The following is a 23,799-nucleotide window of genomic DNA, read 5'->3' as shown; positions in this document are numbered from 1 at the left end:
ATCTTTATAGAATATGCGGCGATCGAGTCTTTCCGTCGCATACTGTATGAATTTAGATAGACCATAGTTACATTCTATACGCACTAACACTTACTTCGCAGCGTGCTGTCCAGTTGTATGTATAGAAAAAAAAATAGCTATACAATCTTTGCCTATGTTCGGCTGTCCAAAGGTTGACATGTTCAAGATAATCTTTTAATTTTGCGCCGCCTCCGAAAAGGTTGAAATGTATTAATATACTACCTAACGAGTAAATAGGTTTCATTCATATCTGTTACGTAATTGTATGATTGAATGAAATAGAAATTACTTCATTAGGAAATAGAAATTATTTTATACTTTTTAGTGCATTTCAAAGTCAGCATATTTTTTTTCTTAAAATTATTTTATCGGGCTCTAGAGTGATGTTACACCTTAAACTGCCGATTGTGACTCCAAATGTTTCGAGGCTAGAGAACGCGATAGTTCTCGACAATGTCTTCGGCCGTTCGGACCGTCGCACAGTGTGTCGTTTGGCCAATCTAGCGGGACAAAAATCAATTTTGCAACTTACACAAATATGTCCACTGACATTATATATCGATAGTAGAATATCCATAAGAAAATATCAATATTAATGTAAAAAACAATATGTAATGATCTGTTAATGGTATCTGAAGATGTAGTTTGACGCAACTGCTTCTACGAGCACTTTTTCCGCGCTTGAGATTTTTGGCAATTGTATTGTACCAGTTGTAACGACCCTGGAACCTAGGTTCAGTTTGTTACAAGCGCTAGAAAGGTAAAGAGCGGCTTTTACCCCCCTGAGCGACTCGTTTTGCAAATAAAGATTGTGGGATTCGTGTGGTGTGCGGTTAAGGAGTGAAATCCACAGGTCAATATCTTTCAACAATTAGATTTATTCAATAAACGATAAGAAATGAAAGTAACAAACAACAATAACAACAAAATAAAGAAATATATAGATTATAAATGATTAATCAGAATAAAGAATTAAATAGCTTTTGAAATAATACTAATAATAGAAGTAATAGAATTTAACAAATTAAACAAAATGTAATAGATAATCGTGAATTTAACGAAATGAAACTCGCTGGTTAATACTTTATACTGGATCGTATCTACATCTGATCTCTGATAAAGCTAACTTTGCTTTTATAAAGGTAACTAAATTTGATATTCTTTATATACATATATTCGATTCTCGTGTTCGAAACTATCGTAATGACAAAATTTATCTTGGTTCGTACGATTGTGATTTATATAAATATTCTTTGACGGAATTAATTAATATTAGCGCTTTATAGTCCACCGCTGCGAGGAATCCGACCTAAGTGTGATTCTCTAAGTGTACCTAAACACGCTTTCACAAAATCTAACGCGGTGTAGTCGACTACGGAGATTACGCTAGAGTGAGAACAGTATTCTTTTATTAACTCAAATTACCAAAATTTATTTGTATCTAATGAATTATTTCTTCGGAACAATTACTCTTTTAATAATTCGACTCGCCAACTAATTGTCCATGACCCTTTTAGCCAAAACCAGATCGCTTAATTGGGGAGCCTGCGTTAGCTAGCTACTAGAACGACCCACGACCAAGTATCTAAATGGCATATACCCGCTTGACCAATCAAGTATCAAGATTTGTTTCGGCTCTTGACAGCGAAAACTGTTCCGTTTATACTTATCAATGTGAGACTTGTGAATAGCTCGACTTCGAAAACTGTTCTGCTCGTAGACGGGTTTCGCTCGCCCTTTTATACTCGCAGGTTCGCCGAATTCCTGGAATTTCTGTGACGTCAGAATATCTAAATTTTCATATAAATTCGTTATTATAACACGTCACTCAATAAGTTTCGTAATTTTGAAGACAATGGATAGAAAGGAATTTCGTGTGTTGATTAAACACTGTTTTTTAATCGGAAAAAATACTGTTGAAGCCAAAAAGTGACTTCATAAGCATTATAGGGACTCTGCACCAGGGAAATTAACTATCATTGACTAGTATGCTCAATTTAAACGCGGTCATACAAGCGTCGATGATGCCGAACGCTCTAGTTGCCCAAAATCAGCAATCGTTCCGGAAAACATAAAAAATGTCCACAAAATAGTTTTAAAGAGCCGTAAACTTAAGTTGTGTGAGATAGCTGATGCCCTGAAGATATCAGAAGGTAGTGTCTTCACAATTTTGCATGAAAATTTGGGCATGTGCAAATTGCTTTCAAAGTGGGTGCCGCGTTTGCTGTTTCACGAAGGCAATGCGCCGTGTCACAAGTCGATGAACACGATGGTTCAATTGAATGAATTACGTTTTGAATTGTTTCCCCACACACCGTACTCCCCAGATTTGGACCCCAGCGACTACTGGCTCTTTGCAGATATAAAAAAAATTTGGCTCAAATGAAATGAAGTGATTGCGGAAACTGAAGCTTATTTTGGGGGCAAAGACAAATCGTTTAATATAAAGGGAATTGAAAAGTTAGAGGTGCGTTGGAATCAATGTATCACACTGGAAGGAATGTATATTGATGATTAAAGTGGAATTTCTAAAAAAAAATTTGTTTTTCTTAGGTATACCGGAGACTTATTGAGTGACGTGTTACATTAATTATAAAATTGAATGGTTTAATTATACTTTAAATGTCGCTCTTTAATTTCTGACTAACATTTCGATATTAAAATAATATTATAACGGTGTTTTAGCGAAAAATACATTTTCTGTCCTTTTCTATCAGAGCCGAGTCTATTTCGATTTATAGCTTTCTAGTTTAAGGAAATAATTTTGGTTCCGGCTATGAATAGTTTAGTACTGGTTGATTTTACGTATATAAATTGATTTAGTTAATTAATTAATTTAATGTCTGATAATGCCGTAAATAGAAATAGTATCTCCATCTTTTTCTAGGATTAGCGCTGATCTCAAGGATTTCGGGGCGAGCATCGCGGCACGTAGGCACATCATAGCGTAACGGAAATTTGTCATACAAAACTATACATTTATTAGAATTAAAATAAAATAATACACGAGTCTTGTTTCAATCGTTCTAACTTAATATTTGATTTGGTGACACATATTACCTATTCTAAATCAAAATCATAAGATAATTAATATAAATGAAAATATATATATATACATACTGATTACCGACTGTCGAATTTGATAGATATGGTAATAGATTCGTAATGTACTGTCGGTAATTGCCTAATACTGTCGATAATAGATCTGAGGTGTGGTATTGTACAAAAGAGGGTTCCGCGGAACGTTACACAGTATCCAATATTAATATTTGTGTATATGTAGTGTTATCTTCTATCATTCAGAATGATTTCTACAGTTGTCATATTTTGAAATAGCATTTTATTAATCTTTTATACCTTTTCAAATGTTAGCATATAATTTAAATTCTATTTCATAATATAGGTAGACTTTAAACACAGTATACGACTTTATACAGCGTTCCCACTTCTTGTGTCGAAAGCTAGACTTATAAGCAATATAAACCTGAAAGGGCATTACAGACGAACATTGATATCTATCATTTTTATTTAAACATATCGCGCTGACGCATCCCCGCTTCTCGTTAAAACGGAAAAGCTTCAAGAATAGATACTAACGGGGATTTATTAAACAGATTATTAATTTCTTTAGATCCGCTTATTTCACATTTACGAACTTCTCCAAACTGTCCGGAAAAATATAATAATAGAAATACAACAATTCTGGGGAGAACCATTAATCGATCCCAATTCCTCGGAATTCATATCACACGAAAGCAACGCTGACTAAAAAATATATTCATGTTTTAAAAAATATAATAAAGATTTTGTATACTAGTTTTATAGAATAAATAATGTATAATATAATAAAAAAATTTGTATGATGATTTTGTATGTTTATTTTATTGTTATGTTCATTTAACTGTTAAATAATTTAGCAAATATATATAATCATTAATGTTTAATGAAATATCATGTTTTTGTTTAATAAAAAACCAGTAAAACGAAAAATAATCAGTATTTCTTTGAAGCAGGATCTTCGTCCCGCTAGATTGGCCAAACGACACACTGTGCGTCGCGTTGAGTCAAAGAATCATAAAACAATTAAACGGTTCCGTTTTGCTCGCTGGACGGTCACTTCGTGGGCATCCGAGAAAACCGTTGTCCCTTTCTCTTTCTAAAAGACAAAAATGGTTTTCGCCTTTTTCTAAAGAAAGGCATACTTTCACTTCCGTTCGAGTGTCGAAGGTCCTTGTTGCAAGGGACTGTTGTCTAAATTTTCCGTCGAAGATGTTCGTCGGGTTACGTTCGGCAGTTTAGGACACACCGTCGAGTGTTCAACAGCAAAGAGTGACAGAGTTTTGCACAGATTAATATTTAATATATAACGTTTATTGAAATAAAAGGATGTTACTATAAAAATGAGATATAAATGAAGACGCGCTGGTGCACGTTTCGACGTGCATCGCCGGTAGCCGAACTGCAAGAAGACGCCGAATTAAACAAAAGACATTCGTATATTAACACTCCTACCAACTCATTTTTCGGTAGCCTAGATTGATTCCAGTACCAACAAAGAGGAAATAAAAAGTCGCTTAAGTCCAATTGAAAATCTATGGGACTTATTGGATCGTAATGTTAAGACCACCCCTATAGAAACAAAAGACGAATTAAAAAATGCGACTGACGGAAGAGTGGAAACGCATTACTCAAAATTATTTAAATAAAATAATTTCAAACATGCCAACACGTTTGTAACACGTCATGTGACAAAAGGGAAGTCCCAAAAAATATTAAATTAATATTAAAATTATAACTTTGTTGTTACATACACTCTAAATAAGAAAAAACTTTATATAATATTAAGTGTCCGAATATTTTTTCGACATCAATATCGGGTCTAATTTCGTTTATAATTTATTATATGGAAAACAATAAAAAATAAAGTATTTAATTTTACATATTTGTAAACTAGAATATGTGCTCTAACTCATTACAGATCAGAAAATTCGATAATCAATTTGCAAGTAAGTGCATAAACGTTTAATTTCGCAAATACCATAGTGTCCGAATATTAAATCGAGTAACTGTATGTCCTGAAGTATGTATGTCATGTTTGGTCTCATTTTAATGAGAAAAATGTTACAAATATGATGGAAAAAATTTAAACAAAAAAAGAAAAATAAAAAATAAAAAAGTTTTATTCTTGGATTAGGAGTGTCCTTCTAGTAGGTCACTGTTTGTTTACGTTCGGTCTCCTTCGCTCGAAATGTAGCACCTTTACGATATACGCAAACGGCGACCGTGATATTTTTCTCTTCTGTCCTTTTCTACGTTCGGCAAGACATCAATCAATGTAGGACCTGTACGATATACGCAAAACCTCAGACCTGAAAGATTTGCTTATATAGAATATCCACTGTATATATATTTTGATTTTCAATAATTATTTTATGTTTTCAATTTGGAAAGGATAATATGTTTCATAAAATCAATCAAATGTTAAGTTAATTCATTTAAAGCAAGATTTATGTATTATTTTATAGTTATTCGAATAAATGTATAATTCTACATGGAAAATTCCGCAATGCTATGTGCCTACGTCCCACGATGCTCGCCCCGAATTTCCTAGTATTCTCGCGTAATTCTCGAGAAGGATAGGAATACATTTTACAATTAGGATATTATTAGTTATTAAAGACCATCAGTTAAACAAATCAGTCAATACATATGAAGCGTACTGTAGCGGCACATGGTTCGCAGCATTGCACAGTGGCGAAAAACGGCGAAAACGTGGACAAAAGTCAAAAAATGAAAATCGCAATTCTTGAAATCCGTTTAATGGAATTAGTTTATAAGGAATCTGTGCATACTGTTTTCACAGTTTTAATGATTTTATTACTACCATTTCGAAGATATGAGCCACAAAAGTTGAACATTTTTTAAAGTCAATTTTTCCGGTTAAAGTTTAACATAATGCTGTTCATTATTTTTTAAATATTATGTTCATCCACTATTATCAGCTGTTTATATGATACTTTAACATTATAATTATGTAAGTTGCACAACAAAATGTTTATTATTAACACTGATATGGAAAAACATATAAACCATAGTCATATTTAATGTTTGTGTAAGGTAAAAGTTGTGATCTTCACCTCGGTTCACCTACCAAATAGGCTTAAATGAAAGCTGGAAGCTTCCCGAACAAGGATCTATAACAATATCTTGCGGTAATTTGCGGTCTTATGAGTTATTCCCATTTTTGTCCATGCGCGCACCCTATTAACGCGCGCGACAACAGCAGTCCCGGACGTTTCACAGTTAACAAAATTTAACATAATACTGCTTAATTATTATTTAACTATTATATTCATCCACTTTTATTGGCATTTTTTATGGTACTTTAGTATAATAATTATGTAGGTTGCACATCAAAAGGTTTATCTTTAACACTGATATAAACTGAAAAAGGAGATATAAACCATAAACGTACTTAATGTCTATGTAAGGGAAAAGTTGTGAACTCTACCTCGGTTCACCTACCAAATAGGCTTAAATGAAAGCTGGAAGCTTCCCGAATAAGAATCTCTAACGATATCTTGCGGTAATTTGCGATTTTCTGAGTTATTCGCATTTATGTTCATGCGCGCGCCCTATTATCATACGTGACAACAGCGGTTTCGGACGTTTTTCAAATATGTCGTCGCTGACCTTTGCAAAATGTCTTGTTTTGTAGGTGAGATTTCAATATCCACACCCATATATATATATTACATATTAGATATTTAAACATTGTTAAAAAATTTAAAAAATAAAAATTTATTTGCAATTTCTGATAATAAAAAATGAATTTGCTAATGAAAAAAATATTATTATGATAGTTCAAACATTCAAGTTTAAAATGCAAAAAGATTTAATTAATTTCGATAAATAGTTTTCGAGATAAAAATTCATACGTACTAGTTAACTAACCGTATTAGTTAACTAACAAATCAAAATTCGATTTTTAACACAAAAAATTAATTTGTAACACTAATATAATCATTTTATCTAAAAACATTTAAATAATTTATCTCAGAATCGAAGATATTAGTTCACTACTTAAACGAAGAAGAAACAAATAACGTCAAACGGTTAATACAAAATAACGCAGACAGGTTCAGTTTACCCGGAGAAGAATTACCAGCCACTAATAAAGTACACCACCGAATAATCACCACAGATGAGGCACCAATCAACGTGAAACAATATCGTTACCCTCAATGCCACAGAGAGGAGATAAACGTACAAATTAATGATTTACTACAAAAAGGAATAATTGAACACTCAACGTCCCCATATAATTCACCTTTATGGATAGTCCCGAAAAAAGAAAATTCTCATGGACAGAAGAAATGGAGATTAGTGATTGACTTTAGGCGACTAAACGAGAAAACTATTGACGATGCCTACCCTCTGCCTAATATAACGGATATTTTGGATCAGCTAGGAAGCGCAAAGTATTTTTCAATTTTTTATTTGAGATCAGGGTTTCACCAGATCCCGATGCATCCAGACGACAAGCACAAAACTGCATTCTCTACACAATACGGGCATTACGAGTTCAACAGAATGCCGTTCGGGTTAAAAAATGCCCCAGCTACTTTCCAACGACTAATGGATAATGTATTAACGGGTCCTCAAGGTTTAGAACTATTTGTCTACTTAGACGACATAGTCATTTATGCAAGTTCGCTACAAGAACATGAAATTAAATTTAATAAATTAATGGAAAGGCTAAGAGAAGCTAATCTTAGTTTACAACCGGACAAATGCGAATTCCTGAAAAAAGAAGTGGCATATCTAGGACATATAATTGACGAAAATGGACTGAGGCCAGATCCTAGGAAAATCGAAGCAGTCAAGGAGTTTCCAGTCCCAAAAACGGTAAAGAATATTAGACAATTCCTGGGCCTGTGTGGATACTATAGGAGATTTATCAAAGACTTCTCCAAAATTGCAAAGCCACTCTCTGACTTAACAAAAAAAGAGCGAAAGTTCGAATGGACTAAGCAGCAAGAAGACGCCTTTACGCACCTTAGGGATGCTTTATGTAAAGAGCCAATTTTGACATATCCGGATTTTTCAAAGCCGTTTAATATAACTACAGACGCATCTGGAATAGCCATAGGAGCAATCCTTAGTCATGGAGAAATCGGAAAGGACTAGCCAATTTCATATGCCTCAAGAGTCCTTAATGAAGCCGAAACAAGGTATTCAGCAACCGAGAGAGAGCTTTTGGCAATTGTCTACGCCGTGAATCACTTTCGTCCATATGTCTACGGTAGAAAATTTTCTTTAATAACAGACCATAAACCATTAACTTGGATAAACAAAGTCGCCGATCCTACATCCAGACTGTTGCGCTGGAAACTAAAGCTAAGTGAATACGATTACGAAGTGAAATACAAAGCCGGAAAATTAAACTCTAACACAGATGCATTATCTCGTAATCCAACTCAAAATATCGATACACTACCAATTAATGCAAAAAGATCACACTCAACAAACACATCTGAAAGCAGGGAAGTGAAAAGGCCGAAATATTGACACCAACACGTTAAACGTCCAAGAGGTTCCACTACATCGAGTCCCAGAGAAATAAAGAAGAAGAAGGAATGGCACCAGTATAAAACACGACCACGGGAATCAATAACTACCAGCTCAAAAGAAATCAAGAGAAAGAAAGAATGGCACCAGGACCCTACTCGACCACGGGAATTAACATCTACAGATTCATTACCACAAAGGAAAAAACAAAAACAGTATTCATCAAAGGAAATCAGCTCAGATGAATCTAATTATTATGACACGGATGACTCAGAAGACGAATTGACGAACAAGATCAAGAGGAAAAGGCCCTTAAGTTCAAGCACATCACAAGAAAAACACAGAATTAAAAAAAAGACACAGGAAAAATGAAAGAGAAGTACAAGTTGAGATTCATCAGCCACCTTCGGAATTTAAGGAAAAGACTCCTCCACCGTTAATTTTAAGAAGAAATGATCCCATAGTAATTGCAGACGAGATAGAAGAATTAGACGAAGCAACAATTCTGCCTAAATATATATTCAAAGATCCACCAAAAATTGACTCCTCTTCTGAAACACCTAAGGAAGAATCTTCAAAACCTGAAAAATTAAAAGAAAAATCAGATTCAAGCCCCACAAGAAGTGCTCCCATAACACCAATTAAAATAGTTAAAGAAGATGGACAACTCACCGTTAGAAAATCAGGACAACCAAAAGTAATATCAGAAGAACCGGTTCATATATTTATAGAAGAAACAAAAGACAACCTGTGGATAAAAAAAGGAACAGTAATAATATTTTTGGACAGGGAAGGAAATCCTACTGACTCACAGTCAGAAGAATTTATAAAGAAAAAGAAAATTAAAATACCTCAATGCAACCCTGGACAAATAATAGAAATTAAATTGAGAAAACAATTAGTATTGGGAATAATAGCACCAACTAAAGAAGAATTACCTCAAGCCTTAAAAACTCTTTCTCTTTTACTTCAAGAACAGAAGATACAGGAAATCAGTATGCCAGACAGGAAACACATTAAAAAGATCTTGTGCATCGTCTTCAGCAATACACACATAAAAATTACATTGTGTACAGGAACAATACAAATACCACTGCAACAAGATAGATTAGAAATTATTAGAGAAAATCATGAAACCCCACTGGGAGGTCATAAAGGAATTAAGAAAACTTACCATCGTATAAGATATAATTATTATTGGAAAAACATGAAAAAAGATGTAGTAGATTACGTTAAAATTAGAAATACTAATTAGGGGGAAAAACCGAAAAAGAATAGTTCATAAGGACCGTGTCAAGAGGGCGCACATGCCATTAAAGGATCGAGAATCAATAATAAAGGAAATCAGCAAAAAGGACCCCAGGCGAAAAACATAGAAGATTCTATGGTTATTCGGAGAAGGCGCAACATCCCCGAGAAATGATCCAGCCACTTGCGGATGCTGCAAATGTGCAATCAAACGTTGCAACGAGTGTCTCTTGAGGACAAGAGACTCATTCAAGGGGGAAGGTGTAACGTCCCCGGGTACATCATATTGAATCCTGTCGATAAATGAAGATATATGCTAATACGTATATCTTTTTCTATTGTATTACCGACCGCAAATTACCGACTGCACCATAAAAATTCGCGTGGTAATGGGAGGGGGTAGCTCACGCGTGCAACATTGTTTAGAATAGATCACCGATCGATGGCGCGCGCGTTAGTTAGAAAGAGACAGAAGATATACTTCGAAACACAGTTATTATAAATTATTATTTAAATGTTTATATTATATATATTATTAATTATTCACTCATTATAAATTGCGTTATATTTTTAGCTATTATTTTATGTATTGTTTGCGATTAATTATTTCTTCTATTAAAACACTTATAATTTGCGTATCTAATAATTATTAAAAATACAATTTAACGGGAAAACTTGTGAAAAACTAATTAATAATAAATCAAAGCGTATTTTTATTAATCAAACTAATATATATTTGATACTAAATAAAGCGTAATAAAATAATAACTACTTTTTGAGCGGGAAAAATCCATGATTCTCTGGGTATAAAAGGGCGTGCAGCGGCTGCGAGCGCAGAACAATCTTGGAAGTACTACGTGCCGGACCTCTTAGGAAGCAACGAACTGGAGCAGTTTTAACTGGTAAGAGCCTACAAGATTCTTAGTTTTGACTGGACAGCGGGTATCAGCCATTTGGATACTCGATCGTTGGGTAGTTCTAGTAGCCAGCTAACGCAGGCTCCCCGTTCAAACGGTCTTGTATCCGAAACTCCGTAAGGAGGGTGCTATGCTCAGCCCCAGAAGAAACTAAGACATCAACGAGAGCTCGCCAGTCACTCATACATATTTCTTATTTTTCTGAGTTACTAACTCGCCGTCAGATTCTCGGAGTTCGCTCTGGGTAGTTTAGTAGCCAGCTAACGCAGGCTCCCCAATTAAGCGATCAGGTTTTGGGTGTCGATTTGTGCTCTGACAAAAAGGGCCATGAACTAATTAGTTTAGAGTCAAATAAGGAGTAACTGTTCCACGTCTAATACAAATTCTAGAGTTTTTGTAATTAACCAAATATTGTTCTGTCAGTTTTGTTAGGATCTAGATCCATTGTAAACTGCGTTATTTTCTTCCATTGTAAATTGCGTTATTTTCTTGCATTATTAAATTGCATTATAAATTGCGTTATTTTCTCGCGTTGCGCATATTATTATTATTAAAACCGCGTAATTGAAGTAGTTAGCTACCGTTTTGCGATTTGCGTCAACAACAAGTCGATTATACTCCAATTTGCTTATAGAATTCAGTCACATATACATTTTTATATTTACTAAAGTAATTGTTAATTATAACTCTTTTTCTCATCATTATTTGAATAAACCTAATTAGTGAAAGGTATTAACCTGTAGATTTCACTCTTTAACCACACGCCACCACGATCCCACATTTTTTTAGAATTAGTTATAGTAAAAACGAGTCGCTTAATAAGCAAAAGCCGCTCTTTGCTTCATAAGCGCTGTAAAATACCTGAGTCTAGTACCAGGGACGTTACAGATGTTTAGGTGTAGGCAGTTAAGCCTACCCTAAAGTCTGTAAGTCGGCGAAATTATTTTATGTTTTTTGGACGTGCGTAGCTCAATAGACTACCCTACCATAAACGCTGCCAGCCATGTCCCATTACGGTTCATTAGGCCACATGGTCAGCACGTGCCGGAAGGACACTTTCGGTTGACAAACTCTAATTTATAATACTTTTTCCCCCGCCGAAAATGGGAGGACTCAGCAAGGAAAGTAACTCCACCCTCTACTGCGTAAGGAGTTACGCCTTCTCCGAAAAGTTTATATACATATACTGCGGAAAGGCATCAAAACAGAGATAATCAGTCGAGCCTCCGATTCTGTATCATCGAATATTCCATTATATATTCAATAGCATTTCTGTAACACTGCATTTTTCCATAGTTCTCATTAAATACCTCACCTCTTGCAAACACAGTGTTGCGAGTATTATTCATTTCACACCTAACTTACTTCGCGACAGTACTAATATTATGTTATCCAGAACTAAAGTCAGATGTTAGTTTATTACAGTATATATTATAAATTATAATATTATTCAATGGAATGTTCCAGAAGCATCGTATGCTTATACATTTAGCTCAGATGCGTATAGAAGTCGTGCGTAGTACATAAAGGAGGATAGAAAATGCGATTTTCGTTAAAACACTATTAAATTACTACTTTTATATCAGGAACATAAACTATTATGTAAACTATTATTCGTTTTCATAATTAATGTCTAATTACAATTTTATACGACAATTATATATGTATTTCGACGTTATGGGGGTTTTCCAAGAAATTGCCAGGCTGGCGAGTATAAAAAGCCGAGCGAAACTCGTCTAAATGGCAGAACAGTTTTCGAAGTCGAGCACGCTAGAAGTCTCCTGGATAAGTATAACCGGAACAGTTTCCGCTGACAAAAGCCGCAACGATTCTTAATACTTGACTGGTAAAGCGGGTATACGCCATTTGGATACTTGATCGTGAGTCGTTCTAGTAGCTAGCTAACGCAGGCTCCCCATTTAAACGGTTTCGTATCTGAAACTCCGCTAGGAGAGTGCTATACTTGGCGCCAAGAAAGGCTAAGATATCGAAACGATAGCTCTCAGCTACTCACATTTGATTTTACATCGAATTGCTAACGCGCCATCAGATTCTCGGAGCTCGCTTTGGGTCGTTTCGTAGCTAGCTAACGCAGGCTCCCCATTTGAGCGGCTTGGTCTCTGAAGCCCGTGTTTTTTGGGTGGCAGTTCAGCAATTACGATTTTATATTACAAGCAATTGATTTGCTACCCTGTTAGACTTATACTGTTCACCCTTTTCCTGTATCATTGGGTTGTTCTAGTAGCTAGCTAACGCAGGCTCCCCAATTAAGCGATCTGGTTTTGGCTGTCAGTGTTCGTTTTGACAAAAAGGGTCATGGACAATTCGTTGTCGAGTCAGATTAAAAGAGTAACTGTTCCGAAAAAATAATTTATTTAGATTCAAACAAATTTTGAACTTGAATTAGTAAAAGAATATTGTTCTGTCATCAGCGTAATTTCCGTAGTCGACTACACCGCGTTAAATATCAGATAAAATCATTAATCTATCTAACTTTGCGAAAGCGTATTTAGGTACACTTAGAGAATCACACTTAGGTCGTGTTCCTCGCTGCGGTAGACTATAACGCGCTATTATTAATTTCATAAAAGAATATTCATTACATAAATTATAAACGTATTAATGAAGTTAAATTTAGTCAATGCGATAGCGTTCGAAACGAGAATCAAATCTTATAAAATATCGAATTCAATTAATTTTATAGAAGCGAAGTTAGCTTTATCCGAAATCAGACTTAGGTACGATTTAATATAAAGTATTAACTAGCGAGAGTCATTTTTGTTAGATTCACAATTATCTATTACGTATTGTTTAATTTGCCTAGTTCTATTATTTCTATTATTAATATTATATCAAACTCTCTTTAGTTTCTTTTGATCAAACCAATATACTTTTCATATTTTGTTGTTATTTGTTACTTGTTATTTGTTAGATTCATCATCTTCATTACTTATTTGAATAAACCTTATTGTTGAAAGATATTGACCTGTGGATTTCACTCCTTAACCGCACACCACACGAATCCCACAATCTTTACATTTAGTTATTTTCTAAAACGAGTCGTTTAGTTGGTAAAAGCCGCTCTTTACCTTCCTAGTGCTAGTAACTATCTGAACCTAGGTTCCAGAGTCGTTACATATTCTTAAAAGTACAATATTTAACCTACAGGTTTACATATTTATCTTAATAACGAAATCTTAATATTCAAGTATATTTATATATTACACTTGCTGTTTTTTAGTATTTTTATGTTATTAAATAATATTACACTCCCCATGTTTGAAAATCCATCATTTGACATACAATAACTTAATATTAAATATTTCAATTTGTTTGACATTTATAAGTATGAACATTGTACATTATGTTAATGGAATAAAAGTTGTATTAATAAGATTAAAATAAATTGTTATTATAATAGACAGCACTTGTGAAATAAATCTGAAGCATGACTTATTTCACTTTTCACTACTGATGTAATTTCAGTAGTAAAGGAAGGACGGTATTACTGATCATTTATTGAAATGCTAAAAAAATTAAAGGTAAATGAAATACGTTTAAAATAATTTCTTAAGTTGTTATTATTGAAATATTATATTACTGCAAATATTGATATATTCTTTCCATAATAATTTTAATAATAATTGGAAAAAATCCTGTTATGGGAAATCGTTAAGAGATTGAAGAGGAATATTAGGAAATTAGCAGGTTTTACAAAACATAAATATTCAACCAATTTCATAATAAATACAACAGCTCGAGATAAATTTACAATTCATAAACGAATATGAGATAATGGAAAATATAACTTCTGGACATTCATTTCTTTCAATTTGTTAGTTTTTTTCGAAAACTAGGTTGGAGATACGCAGGAGCTCCTTTCATCCATTCCCAGGGTGGTGACCAGCGGATGATCCAGCCGTTCCTTCCACTCTAGAAGGGACCAGGATAGAATCCCCGTACTTTCCTCATCAGTAGGGAACTGACGGTAAACTCCAGCCGTTGTCTCCTATAATCCTAACGCGTCCAGAGAGCATTCTCCGATTCGTTCCCTTTAGATGACAACCGGCGGTAGGATCCAAGTGTTCTCTTCATCCCAGGGCGACCAGGTTTGAGCCCCCGTACTCTCCCATGCTGAACAAGGCGTCCGAAAGCTAGGCTTCGTACTCTCCTTTATTCTAATGGGCAATCGTAGTATTTACCTCATTCTCCCCCAAAAGATATCAGCAAGAATATGACGCGAGAGCGATATTTATAGTATTAAGGCGTTACTAATGACTCGCAGTCAATCAACAACGTCACATTGCTATACACAGCCTGCTCTTGCAGCTTCGTGAACACTCTACAATTCCGCGATTCGCGAACCGCAAATTCGCTATCGACGTTTGCGAAATTGCTATCCGTTTCTCATCGCGCATTTTTTCCCTTCACTTAAAAATACGAGTTTGAAGATTCTGTTTAATTAAAAGATTTTATGACTTTCCTAAATATAACGGTATCTGTTTATTATGCATACTGAATATTTACACATGTTTAAACAATCATTCAACGCGGAGAGAGACCGAGTTTGCACCAATTTTTATGTATGTTCTTCAATTTATGTTAAAATGTAAAAATCTAGTAGAAAATTGAACCATGCTATGCGATAGAGCAGATTTTCATTTTTAAGAAACAGCCAAAGAAAGTTGCAATGCCGTTTTTTTTCGATGTCAAAAGGCAAAATAGCAACATGCGAAATGAAGTGGTGCTCCGCGCCGGAGCGATCGTTCGGTATCCCCTCGGTATATTATTGTGGGATCTTGCTTTCTACTCGAATATTTTTGAAGGTTCTTTCGAAAAGTAAGGGTCCTCGTAAATAAGTAAAGAATGCAAGGAATCGATAAAATAAGTATATTAACGGCAGCTTTTTAAAAAAGTGATTCCATACAGTGCGCCCAGTCGAGGTTGGACGTAGAAAGCGCGTTCCTACCTTTTTTATCCAGCCTTCTCCTTCATTGATCGTACATTGTTTTTTCGTGCATTGTCAATGTATACGAAATAACGTTATATACAAGGTGTTTGTGTAACGTCCCTGGGGGAAACTTTTTTTTCTTTCTACCGGCATCATCGCGACAATCTTCTATCCATCGATTAGAATAGTCAATTATCGACCGTAGTTGCCAATTATCGACAGTACATTAGGTATCTATTACCATATCTATCAAATTCGACAGTCGGTAATCATAATATATATATATATTATCATTTATATTAATTTACTTATGATTTTGATTTAGAGTAGGTAATATTTTCCGCGAAAATAATTAAACATTAAGTTTGAATCATTAAACCAAGATTATGTATTATTTTATTTTATTTTCTAATAAATAGTTTGTATACGAAATTTCCGTTACGCTATGATGTGCCTACGTGCCCCGATACTCGCCCGAAATCCTTGAGATCAGCGCTAATCCTAAAAAAAGATAGCGATACTATTTCTATTTTCGGCATTTTTGGACATTAAATTAATTAATTAATTAAATCAATTTATATACGTAAAATCAACCAGTGTTAAACTACTCATGGCCGGAACCAAAATTATTTCCTTAAACTAGAAAGCTGTAAATCGAAATAGACTCGCCTCTGATAGAAAAGGACAGAAAATGTATTTTTCGTTAAAACACCATTAGAGTACCATTTTAGTATCGAAACGATAGCCAGAAATTAAAGAGCGACATTTAAATTATAATTAAACCGTTCGATTTTATAATTAATATATAATAACGAAGTTATACGAAAATTTAGATATTCTGATGTCACAGAAATTCCAGGAATTCGGCGAACCTGCGAGTATAAAAGGGCGAGCGAAACCCATCTAAGGAGCAGAACAATTTTCGAAGTCGAACGCGATAGAAGTCTCTCTGATTAGTATTAACCGGAACAATTTTCGCTGTCAAAGAGCCAAAAAGATTCTTAATACTTGACTGGTCAAGCGGGTATTTGCCATTCGGTTACTTGATCGCTGGGTTGTTTTAGCAGCTGGTGAACAACAGGCTCCCCGTTCAAGCGATCTTGTAATTGAAACTCCTTTAGGAGAGTACTATACTTAGCGCCAAGAAAGGCTAAGACATCGAACGAAAGCTCTCAGCTACTCATATTTTTGTCGAATTACTAACGCGCCTTCAGTGTCCCGGAGTCCGCTCTGAGTTACTCCCCCTCATTGAGCGACTTGGTCACTGAAGACCGTGTCTTTTGGGTGGCAGTTCAGCAATTACGAGTTCATAATTAGAGTCAATTTTGATTTGCTACCTTGTTGGACGTATATTGTTCATCTGACTCTGGATCGTTGGGTTGTTTTAGCAGCTGGTGAACAACAGGCTCCCCAATTAAGCGATCTGGTTTTGGGTGTCAGTGTGCGCTCTGGCAAAAAGGGCAATGGACAATTAGTTGTCGAGTCAAATTAAACAAGAGTAATTGTTCCGAGGAAACTTATTAACTTTAGATAAATTTTGGAAGTTGAACTAGTAAAGGAATATTGTTCTGTCTCTAGCGTACATTTCCGTAGTCGACTACACCGCGTTAGATAGTAGATAAATCTGTCTAATTTTGCGAAAGCGTATCCTAATACGTTTAGAGAATCTCGCGGCCGAATTCCTCGCGGCGGTAGACTATAAAAGCGCTAACATTACTAATTTTGTAAAATTTCATTTATATTAAGTTAGAAACCGAATCACACTTAGGTAGGATTCATTATAAATTACAAGCGTGTTAATCAAGTAAAATCTTGTCATTGCGATAGCGTCGAACACAAAAATCAAATATCAAATTTAGTTAATATTGCGAATGCGAAGTTTGCTTTATCAGAGATCCGACTCAGATACGGTCCAATACAAAGTATTGAATAGCGAGTTTCAAATCGTTAAATTCACAATTGTCAATTACATATTATTTAATTCATCAAATATTATTATTATTATTATTCAAGATCTATCTAGTTTCTCTATTGTAATTAATCATTTATAATTTCTATACTTTTCCTTATTTGTTGTTATTGTTAATTGTTAGTTTCATTTTCTTATCGTTTTATTGAATAAATCTAATTGTTGAAAGATTTTGATCTGTGGATTTCACTCCTTAACCGCACACCACACGAATCCCACAATCTTAATTTGTAGAATCGAGTCGTTTAGAGGTAAAAGCCGCTCTTTACCTTTTAGCGCTTGTAATAAACTGAACTTAGGTTCCAGGGTTGTTACATTTGCACGATACGATATCCAAATTACAACACAACGACACTTTCTCCTCAACTATCCTCTTAAACTTTGTCATACATAAATAACGTTAATTAAATCGTTTAAGTAAATAAGTTATAATTTTTTATAAAATTATAACGCTTTTTCTTCTATCATAAAATACATTATCTAGAATAAAACGACCATTTTTTAAATATATAAAATTAAATAAATAATGAAGAGACTAGTAGTGTACCAATAAATAATATAAAATAAATATAAAATAAATAAATAATAAATAAAGTAATAATAATAACTGTAATAAACTGATGCAGTTTATTAAAGCATTTGTGTCGCTCTAATATAGATGGGATTCCAAACGACCGCTCTGGCGCGGAGCCCCACTGTCTTGACTTTGTCTCCTGCGTTTTGTTTTTTGGCATTGTAAAAAAACGGCGTTGCAATTTTCTTTTGTTGTTTCTTAAAAATGAAAATCTGCTCTATCGCATGCCATGGTTTAATTTTCCACTAGACCTTTGCATTTTAAGATAAATTAAAAAATATACATAAAAATTGGTGCAAAATCGGTCTCTCTCCGTGTTCAATGATTGTTTAAACATATTTAAATATTCTGAAAAAATAAAAAAACAGATACCGTTGTATTCAGGAAGGTTATAAAATCATAGTTACCTCACAAAATTAATTTGAATCTGAAAAATGTGCTTTTTCTTAAAAATCAAATTTCCCAAACACTATGTGCTGGTGACAAATGGCATGCAGATTCGTAATGAGCACAAGAAAAGCTATATCGATCACTGAACAAAAGTCGAAATGCCAATTGGCTGTTGGATAATGTAATTAATAGGCTGGGATCATAAAGTTTTTTTTTTTATTACATTTCAATAAAAAGTGAAATACTGTTTACAGGAAAAAGTTCTTAATATACAAATTCTTCCCGAGATGTTTGAAGGTCTTTGATTGCAGAAGAAGAAACAGTTTCTTATTTGAATAAAAGAAACCATGCAAATTCTTAAACAATTGTATCCTAGTTATTTTTTAATTAATTCAAAACAAATTTTTTCTGTAGAAATTTGATTTTTGAAAAACTTCTCTTAAAATTAAACTGCGTTCTTATCGTTTTCAGAGAGCACGTTCCGAGTGACGTTGCAGAAATGCAGCCGAGGTCTTGGCCTGAGCGTTTCCGGTGGTGGTACCGCTGGTCCAGTTAGGGTGAAAAGACTGTTTCCTCAACAACCTGCGGCCTTGTCTAACAAACTTCAACCGGGTGATATACTTCTTACTGCCAATGGAATTGCTTTGACTGGTCTCACCAACTATGTAAGTTTAAGCTGTCATATTACTCCCTTTAAATGTAATTAACACGTTGTATGCCATGAGTGCTACAAACAAGACTGGTTTGATAGTTAACCCTTTGCTTTATAATATCATCTGCTATACATGACGCACATAACTGTGAAAATGCGTCAAATTTAGCTTATATTTTCACCACAATTAAATTTCGAGTTTAATTTTAACTACAACCGCCTACCTATGATCTCCATACCTAGAATAGGATTAATACGACCCTGAGCAAAACCATTGCACAGTAAAACATTTCTTAATTTTTAACTAAAATGTTCAGTAATGAATACGAGAATAATGGGGCAATTTTCAAAAAATTACAATCCCTCCTCCAAGGCAAATGACTCGCGAATAATAATCGACTACTAATTTTACTTTCCCATTCTACCGTGCTGTAGAGATACGAAAAGTTGCCACATTTTTCATTTCTAAGACAATCGAATTATAAAAAACAGGAAAGAGAAACTGCAAGTATAAATTCGAAAATTACCTTACGCTTAATAGCACTGTTGAACTCGTGTGCTGTTTTACAGTAATTAGAAAATCTACTACATGTGATATTATACATTCCAACTTTAAAAAATTATACAATTTGCTATATACTTCGATGTATGCTTAAATATTAATACGAGTTTAGATAACAGTTTTCATAAGATAACAAATAATTGCAATTATTATACTTTCGTATAATATTTTTAATTCGTTTTAACACGAAGCTGACCTTTGTTTAGTCATTGCCACCAGTCGTTTTCCTTCATCGCTGTCACCGAGCTCAAACACGATCAACTGGTTACGACAAAATAGCGATTACTATAGCTTTAGATAGAAGCTACGGGTTTGTCTTCTCGTAACTCTTAGAGATTTGCATTTGATTAGCATAATGTAACTACATCCGGAACTCGTAGCAAAAATAGACACTATCTTGCGTAAAGTTACCAGTTTGTCCCTCGAGAATCAAGCTACAATATAATACCCAGTTTATAACATGTACCGCACCCTATGATTTTCCTTCTAAATAATAGAGAAAATAGTATTTGAACTGTGTAACGTTAAGTAGCAAAGTGTAATATTATCAGTTTACAGTAAAATTATTAATATGGGCATAAGCTACGCATAATTTGAATTTATCTTAAAAATTGCAGAAGAAAGTAAATTTGATTTATGTTTAAGGTGCAACGATTAAAAGTTTGTATTAGAAATATTATCGATCTAATTCATCTTTTGAATAATATGTATATTAATTACTTCAAATTATATGACAAAATAATAAATTGTCTAAGTCAATAAATACACTGCTCAAAAGAAATATGGCATAGAAAAATTTTAGGCAAAAATTGGCCAAATTTGACTGATGACAACTCTGTGAAAAATCATCGTAAAATTATGTTCTTTCTTTTATATTAAAGCTTGAGATCTCTACTTTAAGACCCTGCAGTTCGATTTTAGATTTGATGCATCCTTACCACAATAACACCGTAAATGTGAGGTTATGTTTGCTATATTGAAAATTCCAAAGTTTGACGAAATGCATGGACTTGCCACACTTTTTTTTGGTGGTACCGTTTACAGGAGTATAAAGTACAAATCTTTATCTTTATCCCGCTATAATCTTTTAATTTTGCGCCGCCTCCGAAAAGGTTGAAATGTATTTAATATACTATCTAACGAGTAAATAGGTTTCATTCATATCTGTTACGTAATTGTATGATTGAATGAAATAGAAATTACTTCATTAGGAAATAGAAATTATTTTATACTTTTTAGTGCATTTCGAAGACGGCGTATTTTTTTTCTTAAAATTATTTTGTTTCACCCTTTTTAGTGGAATGAGGAGAATTGTATAGGATATTGTGAGACAGTTCTTCCGGGCTTTTTTTTTGTCTGCGTAAATGCCATGAACATAATTAAGTAAAAAACAACATGGATATTCCTTTTTCAATTTTTTTGCAACAATAATCCTTTGCAACTAAAAAATGAAAAAATTTTTGGTAATGGTACCAATGGGGAGTCAGTCTCTACAAGATGCGAAAGGCTTTGTTCCGATCGGACCACCCACCTAGGAAAACCCGGCGAACATGCATAGAAAAAAAAATAAGGGACACTCTTTCAGGGACAAGTACAAACTAATTACATCATGATTGAGGGTGCTTCACTCATTTGTTCTTTGTTAACTTTCTTTACAAAAATTTATTGCGCATGTGTATCTCTTACGATTTAGGACTGCGCAAGGGTCAAAGTATCCGTAAAATAATAGCAGATCCTACGCAACAAATTTTCTAACAAATCAAATTGATGCATTTTTAGAACGATACGCAGACTGTACCAAGCAATGGGAATAATACACCAACGTCAACGTGAACTCATCTTGCTGCATAAGTTGCGTGTCAAAGCGGCAAAGCTTAGTTTGTGTTTTGGTACAGTGCATTGTAATTGCCCTTTCTTGTCTTTCCCGTGCATAGCACGGAGCGTTCCACTAATATTAATAACAATAGTTTTTCGCTAATATCACGAAAACTAAAGTTTTTCCATCAATTATGTATAAGGAAAAACTCGTTCAGAATCATGCCACTAATAACGTATTAGAAGGACATTAAAATCGTTCGAAGTTGGTTTCAAAAGTTAACAACAATTTTCGCTAATATCTCGAAAACAAAAGCTTTCCGTCAATTATGCAAGAGGAAAAAGTTGTCCAGAACCACGCACCTAACAACATATTCGAAGGACATTAAAATCGTTCGAAGTTGATTTCAAAAGTTAACAACAATTTTTCGCTAATATCTCGAAAACTAAAGCTTTCCGCGAAATTTGTATATGAACAAAATTGTTCAAAATCATGTCCGTAATAATATATTAAAAGCGCACTAAAATCGAGAAGAGTTTATTTCAAAAGTTGCCGGTTGTTTTGTAATAATAATACTTTGCAATTAAAAAATGAAATTTTTTTTTCTAATGGTACCAATGGGGAGTCAGAACCTACCAGATGCAAAAGGTTTCGTTCCGATCGGTCTACCCAGCTAGGCGTAATCGGCGAACATACATAGGAAAAAAAAAAATACTGATCGAATTGAGTAACCTCCTCCTTTTTCGAAGTCCGTTAAAAATTAAAATTTTACTATGATTCAAAATATTTGGCGATAGAACTGTAGTGATTTGGGCCACACTTAGCTTTACAAGAAAAATGCCAATATGTCGGATATCAACAAAGATTTGAGGATGTTTTAATCTCATTCATGAAACACTGTTCATGCGATGGGTAAATATGAATTTTCCGTCGACTGTTCTCGAAGGTTGTAAATCATAGACCCATTGCATATCCACAACTTGTCACGGCGATGGAGATTGTATGTTGAATTGTTTAGGCTTGGTGTTAGAAAAAAGGATTTATACAGTGACTCAAAGACCTTCGCACTGGTGCGTCCAGGTCAACGAAGGTTGTAAATCATTATCCCATAAGGTGATAGGTTTCTTCGATGTAATGGAAGCAGTTTGATTGTGAATTCGTAATGAAATCAGTTTGGTTGTGAGTGTGTAGTGGAATCAGTTGGTAAATTCATAGTGGCTCAGGGACCTTCACACTGTTGTGTTCAAATAAACGGAAGTTGCGTTGTCCGCCCTACATGTTACAAATGTTGTATAGTTGTATTGCGGGCTCACGTGGCTCAGGGATCATTACAAAGCTGATCAGATCAGCGGAAGCTGCGTTATCTGTCCCACCTTGTACGACGTGTACACTTGTGTGTTGAGTGATAGTTGAATAACACTTGAATCTGTTATATTGAATGTTACCATGGTTCGTAAAAGTGAGTGCACTTTACCAGAGGTTTACCAAGCCTAGAACGAGTTGTCCAAAAACTGAATCGTGAAGGCATTTACCATAAAGGACCAATCAGGACAGTTTGTAATTTGGTAAAAACATTGATTGGTGAGACGACTCAGCGAATGGGAACACGAGATTTTTAGTCCTCACTCTAAGGTTGTAAATATTGTTTGTTAATATAGGTGTTCGGCCGCGAACCGAAACCTTTGCCGCGGTTAAACGATTTATTGCAGGGCCCAAGCGATTCGGCGCGTAAGCCATCATCAATAGTTTTTACTTCGGAATACAGGTCACCGGAGACCCTATTGTCTATCACCTCCGGTCCGAACGAATCTTACCGTAGACATGTACAGACCATAAACCAGCTAACAGCGGTACCTCTCGTTTTAAACAGTTTTTGACAAACAAAGGCATAGAGTTTCTCTGGACCGTTACTTTCGGAAACGTGAAGGTGTTCAAGCGATTTCTTTTATAAAAAATAGTCAGTCGAACGTTGAAGCTTGCACGGTTCGGATCGAGAGTCGAAGAAGTCAATCGTGACTTAAAAGTTTCCGCGTAACTCAACGTATTATAACCAATGCAGGGTGGTTCGGAAATCATTCACAACACCATTCGAGCGAGACCCTGCACTCCTCGAATGGGCCACGATAGG

The 23,799-nt window shown here is 34.6% G+C and overlaps 1 protein-coding gene across 2 annotated transcripts in view; it reads left to right on the top strand.

The window, feature by feature from the left end:
- Positions 1–23,799, top strand: part of LOC100877819 (uncharacterized) — a 688,459-nt gene that overhangs the window by 635,225 nt on the left and 29,435 nt on the right. For both annotated transcript variants that reach the window (XM_076533686.1, XM_076533685.1), the window contains exon 6: positions 19,113–19,306. In XM_076533686.1, coding sequence (XP_076389801.1) covers positions 19,113–19,306 — 194 coding nt within the window. The remainder of the gene's footprint in view (positions 1–19,112; positions 19,307–23,799) is intronic.

This window comes from Megachile rotundata, chromosome 7 (assembly GCF_050947335.1).
Source record: "Megachile rotundata isolate GNS110a chromosome 7, iyMegRotu1, whole genome shotgun sequence".
NCBI classification, from domain to species: Eukaryota; Metazoa; Arthropoda; class Insecta; order Hymenoptera; family Megachilidae; genus Megachile; species Megachile rotundata.
The sequence above is the reverse complement of the archived record's forward strand: the minus strand, read 5'-3'. Positions and strand labels throughout refer to the sequence as shown.